At 45.4% G+C, this 6,701-nt stretch overlaps 1 protein-coding gene across 1 annotated transcript in view; it reads right to left on the bottom strand.

Annotated features, from left to right (window-relative positions):
• The window catches only part of LOC104409159 (E3 ubiquitin-protein ligase arih1), a gene marked incomplete at both ends in the record, with an annotated part of 18,188 nt that overhangs the window by 5,275 nt on the left and 6,212 nt on the right, over positions 1-6,701 (bottom strand). The window contains 2 exons of the mRNA XM_010018955.1: positions 980-1,035; positions 1,450-1,542. Coding sequence (XP_010017257.1) covers positions 980-1,035; positions 1,450-1,542 — 149 coding nt within the window. The remainder of the gene's footprint in view (positions 1-979; positions 1,036-1,449; positions 1,543-6,701) is intronic.

Genomic DNA, 6,701 nt, shown 5'->3' with positions numbered 1-6,701 from the left:
TCCTGCTGAGTGTCCAACATCACAAGTCCGGATCAGGCATTACTAAACTAAAACCTCCATCAAGTCACTCAAGGTATTAAGCCAACTTCAGTTCAGTTTCTGCCTACTGGACTCTACAAACCACCCCTCAAGAGGGCACGAAAACATTTCAGCTACTTCCACTTCTATGCAGCCCACACGCTGTGACTAAGAGCCACTAATGTAAAGGGACTGGTCTGAAAGCAACTGGTAGAAACCCCAGCAGATTAATATCAATGAGTGAGTCAGGCTTCAGGAAGGAAAGAATAAGGTAACAGAGTAAGCTTCTATTTACATGCTTTTTAGCATGAAGAATTAAAATGAACTTAATCAAGGTTCAGAATTATGAAGGATATTACTCATGCAATAACACCACCCATTATAAAAGAGAAGGAAGCTCATGGAATTCAGGGCTTTGCTGTGTACGAGCTGTCATCCTACAGCTGGACAACTTAATAAGCCCAGTGACCCAGGCTGACATACCAGCTTAATCAAATCTTATGTTTGAGGGTGAACTCATTTCTATCAGAGGGCATAAAACACACCCTCCATCAGGCTGTATGCAGGACTTCTTTCCGCTGACTCACATATTAACTATAACTATAGGACTTGGGGAATCAGTGGGTTGACCTTGGTAGGAAGTCCTAAATTCCTACATAAATCAAAGGAAAGGAAAATGCATAAAGCAGTTAAACAGGGTTTGGGAAGTCTGCCTGGTGCTTATTCTGCTGTTACGCTGACCAAACTGACCAAGGAGTCTTTTCTCCACGTACTGTGGCATGGGTTTTTCAGAGCTGGACAGAAGCAAAGAGACAGGCCGGTATCAAAACAGACAGTTCATGACCAACCTCTCTGCTACCTTAATGCAGGTTTTATCTTAAGTCAGTACATTTGAATAGTACATGAGTAACAAAATGGAAAGAGAGAGGAAAGCCAAGAGGCAGCAACTCTTCATACTTACATAACTGTATTGTCATCAACTAAGATATCACAGCCATGAGCAGGGCATGAAATGGTCTGGAGGAAAAAAAAAAAACAAAAAACAAACAAAAACCAAAAAACAACCACACAAAAAGGTCACAAAAGAATCAGTTTATCCTATTTTTGCATCACAAAGAATTCCAAGGCAACAGATTTCACTCAAATCCACAGCAAAAATAGTACATTGGCTCTATCATCACATCCCAGATGTGCCACTGCGCACAGCACGATTCCTCCCACCCAGAGCAGATGCCTGCACTGACACCACATCACTCCCTCCAGCTTCACCAGTGGCAAAGGCTGCAGCTCCCAAAGCTTTCTTTCATGATTTTCTTTGTTGTTTTATTGTTTCATTTGGGTGTTTTTTGTAATTTTAGTGAGGAAAGAACTCCCTCCTTTCTTTTCCCCTCATCTCCAATATACAGGGTTTCCAGAAATAAGTCAGTTTACCTGTCCCATGCCCTCCTCCATTATTTTGGTAGTTAAATATTCACTCCAGCACTGCATACAGAACTTGTGTCCACACTCTAGGCCAGTGAAGTACTGCAACGACAAAGAACACAAAACAGTGGATCGCTAGCAAGCGGATTCACTGGATCATTTCACTCTTCTCAAGCTGAGCCGTTTATCACATCTCACCCCCACACCAAACTTGAGATGCTACTATTTATTTTAGATCATCACCACTACAGAACATTGCCAAGGCAACTTTAGTCATGATCTCATAGCCAGACTTTAATCCCAACCCTAGCAGCAAGGAAAGGTGTGGCTGACGTTTCCTGCCTGACCTTTTAAGCTGATCCTTGTTTTAGGAGTACATATGGAGCACAGCACAGCTCTCCCATTTTACTCTTGCAAATAAGTAAATGCAAGACCACAAACAGGTCATGGTTATAAGATGATAAAGAGCCTTATTTCCTCCTGTTTTTCCACTTGGCCTGCTGTCACATGTGGGTGCTGCCCAAAAGTCCTAGAACACACACACCAGCTATGTACAGGTACCAGTTTACTCCCTGTTGTATAGGAAACTAAGTGATCAGTGAGTAATCTGCTTAACTGGGTGAGCACTGAACAGACACAGGAAGCTCTGTGTGCACTTACACTTCTAATGCACACACATCACGTTTGCCACCTTGCCTGGTGAACTGCCCCCCGAACCTCAGGTGAAGGCTCCTCTGATGAAGGTACTAAAGATCCTAATAGGCAGGTGTAAATTACTAACTAAAATCCACTAATGATTAGCTTGTTGCAGACAGCAACAAGGACAACTTCATCCGTGTATGTATCATCGATACAGTATGCTAAGATAGCATCTGGGACTGAACAGTTACACAAGGCCTGGAGAAGCAAACACTGCTGAGGAAAGACTGAAATTAAGTTACTTTTCACAGGTCATCTTCAAGTTACTTTATACTCAGAGCCAGGGGCAAGGACAAATAATATTCTTTCAATATAGCTTTTCAAACCATCTTATTCTCAGCCAAGAAGATAAAACAAGAGCTCCATCCTGAGATACCATCAACTTGTCTGAAACTCCACAAATGGGAAAAACCTAGTATCCTGCATAGAACAGACCAGAACAGCAGCAAGATGCTGATAATTAAGAAGAGAGCCCATTTTAAGAGAACAGTGTTCTTCCCAAACTACATCCTTGACCGTTACAAGCTCAAGGTTACAGCCACTGCGTATTATTCACCCGACACTGGCATCTTAGCTGGTCATGCTCATCTTTTGATGCTACAACACTGGGATCACACGGGAAAGGTGCTTCCTAGAGTATTCTTCCCATGGCCTCACCATTTTGTGGATCACACTCATCTGGTGCTCCTGCCATCAATGTTTGGACATGAGGCTTGGAAACGTACCGTGGTGCCGTAGCCAGCAGCTCGACTCTGCCTGTCACCCCCACAGCCTGCCAGAGAGCTCAAGCAGGGGATGCTGACAGCTACAGGATGCCCAGGTACACTAAGGCTGACAAAAATACCTTCCAATCCATTGCTGAGCCAGCTAACAAGGTACCTGATGCTCCAGAGATACTGCTGTGGCCAAGTGACACCCGCAGGACTTGCAGAGTTATGGCAGAAAAGCCCCAACATCTGTAACTTTAAGGAAGCCGAGAGCACGCAACCGTGCTTTGCCTAGAAATGTTGGACCAGATGATCCTTGAGGTTCCTTCCAACCTGGGATTCAATGATTCTATGATCCTGAAGACAGCACTGACTTTTCCACATGTGATGGGAAGGAAGCACAGATAAGGGGATCATCACTTAATGAACCTAAATACTGCTGCAGCAAGCACACATAAGGAAGCACGAGAGAACACAGGTAAGAATGTACCTTACAGGTTAGTTCAGGCTGTGAAAAGCTTTGCTAAATCCCCATATACAAGGCAGGCACCACGCTTTCTCCCAGGCTGTAAAGAATTCAGAGCTCTCTGTCAACTCATTTCTTTACTTTGAGGGAGTTCCCCATTATTTTTGGCTAAGCTGACAGCAGATGTCAAGGGAGCAAGTGCAAAGGTCGCATTAAAGCATCAAGCGGAACAGCGCACTGCCGCAGGGACAGCTCTGTTCTCACTGGATCCATACCCATCACCTGCTCTTCCGGAAAAGGCAGGTGCTAGAGAGAGTCCAGAGAAGGGCCACAAAAATGCTCCAAGGGCTGGAGCAGCTCTGCTGTCATGAAAGGCTGAGAGAGTTGGGGTTGTTCAGCCTGGAGAAGACTCCAGGGAGACCTTACTGTGGTCTTCCAGTACTTAAAAGGGGCCTGGAAGAAAGATGGGGAGAGACTTTTCAGTAGGGCCTGTTGTGATGGGACAAGGAGCGATGGTTTTAAACTGAAAGAGGAGATTCAGGCTGGATGTGAGGGTAAAACACCAGCACAGGTTGCCCAGAGAGGTGGTGGATGCCCCATCCCTGGAGACACTCAAGGCCTGGCTGGCTGTGGTTCTGGGCAACCTGATCTAGTTGAAGATGTCCCTGCTCATAGTAGGGGGGTTGGACTGGATGAGCTTTGAAGGTCCCTTCCAGCCCAAACCATTCTATGACTCTATGGTCGATTCTAGCAGCAGCATGTTGCCATTCCATACCTGTCCCTGCTTTTCGGGTATCATCCAACTAATCAAAGAAGGTATCAGCTGCTCCAAGATGTGTTTGCCATGACAGCCTCACTCAGCAGTAACACTGATAGACTAAGTCATCTGTGTGTCCTCAGAACGAACAAACACCATTTGGACAACAGTACAATGTTCCCTGAACACCCCGACTTTGCTCTCAAATGGGACCAGAAGGGCAAGAAGGAAGAGAGGAGGGAGGCAAAGCCACGACCCTCCCAATTCCCATCCTCACCAAAATGGGTTTCATGTAAATCAAGGACTGGAGCTTGACACTGGTTCATGGGGACACAGAGGGACTAGAAGATCTCCCTTCAGTGTTCAGCTATCAGGATGCAGGCTCAAGGACAGCACTGATGCCTTGATGGTGCTGGTGGATGCCTCCCAAAACCTCCAACCACAGTTCTTTGGAGGTGACTGAAGGGCTGTAAAGACTCTGTATTTCCCTTGCAAGTACTTTAAAAGGCAGATAAACACCACGTGCAATGACCCCACAAGAGGGTGAATATTCAAGACTCTTGCATTCCTGTAACAGCTGTACACTAGCATTTCTTTCTGAAGTCTGAGCTTTCCATAGACTGAAAGGGCATCTTGGAGAACAGAAATACAGCTCCAACATTGATGGACGTCAGAGAAACAGAGGATCCCCTCTGCTGCCTCTTGACTGAGCATGAACAACAGACATGCCCCTGCTTATTGCAGCATCTCCCTGCTCCTGCTACGAAACTGCTCTTCTCACAACTGGGCCACTGCTACTTTTAAAGTGCTGTTTGACTGATAGACCAAAAGGTTATCAGTGTGCTTTGTGCACATCTGCCCAGCAGCACACGCACCCCAGGCAGGGGAGGTGCCCGTGAGCTCTGAGCATGGGGCATGTTGCTTCCACCCAGCACCTATGGTAAAAAGATGAGAATATATTAAGAAAGTGAAATCTAAATCTTAAGTTTCCAAGAGAACCGTCTACAGGGGAGAGCAATGTATTAAGAGGGTGCTGAGGCGCTGGCACAGGGTGCCCAGAGAAGCTGTGGCTGCCCCATCCCTGGCAGTGTTCAAGGCCAGCTTGGACACAGGGGCTTGGAGCAACCTGCTCTACTGGAAGTTGTCCTTGCCTGTGGCAGGGGGTTGTAACTGAATGAGCTTTAAGGTCCCTCCTAACCCAAAGCAGCCTGGGATTCTCCAAAAATCGAGATATGAATTTTCCAAGAGGATTTTTCTTGGGATGGACATTCAGATGCTCAAGATGTCTCCTCCCATTTTTCCTCCCCAAACAAAATTCTCAAGCTCATCTTTCTTTTCCAAAGCACCTCTTTATACAAACCAAGAAACAATTCCCCATTGCAGCTACTCTCTAAAAAAGGAAGTCAGTGCACACAAGGTACAAAAGAAGATGCAAAAAATCTTCTGGCTCAAGAGCAATAGTGATCTTAATATCGAGAACCCCAGCAGCCTGAAACTGGGCTTTGCTCTCCTCTGCCTGCTCCAGAGCAAGGGAAAGGCTAGAGCACTTGATACAGGCCACTCATAAACCCCAAGCTCCTAATGGTTTCCATTCTTGCTGAAAAAAGCAAGCTCATAAAACATACCCAGAGCACGAGTGGAACCTTCTGTAAGGGCTGCTTTAAAGGTCAGGCAGACGTTGAAGTGTTACAGTGGAGGGTCACAAGACAACTCCACCAGGAACAGTAGGTTCCAATAAAGGAAGAATTCCTCCTGCCTGTCAGCACCCTGCCTTTTGGCACAGCCACAGATGAACTTTTCCACTCATCTCATTCTCTTCCAGGATCTCCCATCATTATGTCCTGCCCCAGAAAGTGAAGGGAAGCTGCTCGCCTGTACAAAAGGCAGCAGATGCCTGGACCTCCCATTAGTGCACAGGAAAGTACAGTATGTGTTAACAGCTACAGAACCAAAGAATCCTCATCACCCATCTCATCAGAAACTGAAATTCTTCATTTAGAGCCCCAGTAAGTCCTTCTACACTCATCTTCTCTGATGAAGAAAGTATTGCACAGGCACAAGAGACATCCAAAGAGAGAGATCCAAAGATGCTCATATTGGTTGTGTATTCCAAACTGCACAACCTCATAGATATTATTCCTGCTCCTACTAGGTTTTACTCTAGACTTCCTAGCCTGATTACCTGGTAACACTATTTACTATTTTTATAAGCAGTTTCCCATTTTCCCATCCCACTTAATAAATTCCTTTGCCCATCATGCTTTCCCCAGATTTTCCTTCATGCACCATTTATTAGAGTCTCAATTGGCATCTGAGCTTTATAAAACTCCCCTGATCCACTGCTTGCTTTCTTCTGAACCCCCTTACTGCACTGTTGCCCAGACCCCAGCACCCTCAAAAGGTATAATCATTTCACTTGAAATACAATCCCATGTAGGGTAAACTACTACTGTTTGAGGTCTGTTTTAAAAACACACCATAAGAACTAAGGGGAACACTAAAGCACTAATGTGGTGGGGTGACCACACTTGGATCACCTGAAGCACACAAGACAAAGTTTACTGCATTAAAAAAACAACCTTGAGCATCATGTTTTAAGGCATATACTAGTGATTAGAGGATTTAAGGGGGG

The sequence above is a fragment of the Nestor notabilis genome, unplaced genomic scaffold, assembly GCF_000696875.1.
Source record: "Nestor notabilis isolate BGI_N333 unplaced genomic scaffold, ASM69687v1 scaffold5817, whole genome shotgun sequence".
Lineage (NCBI taxonomy): Eukaryota > Metazoa > Chordata > Aves > Psittaciformes > Psittacidae > Nestor > Nestor notabilis.
Note: the sequence above shows the minus strand (reverse complement) of the source record. Positions and strands in the feature narration are given on the sequence as shown.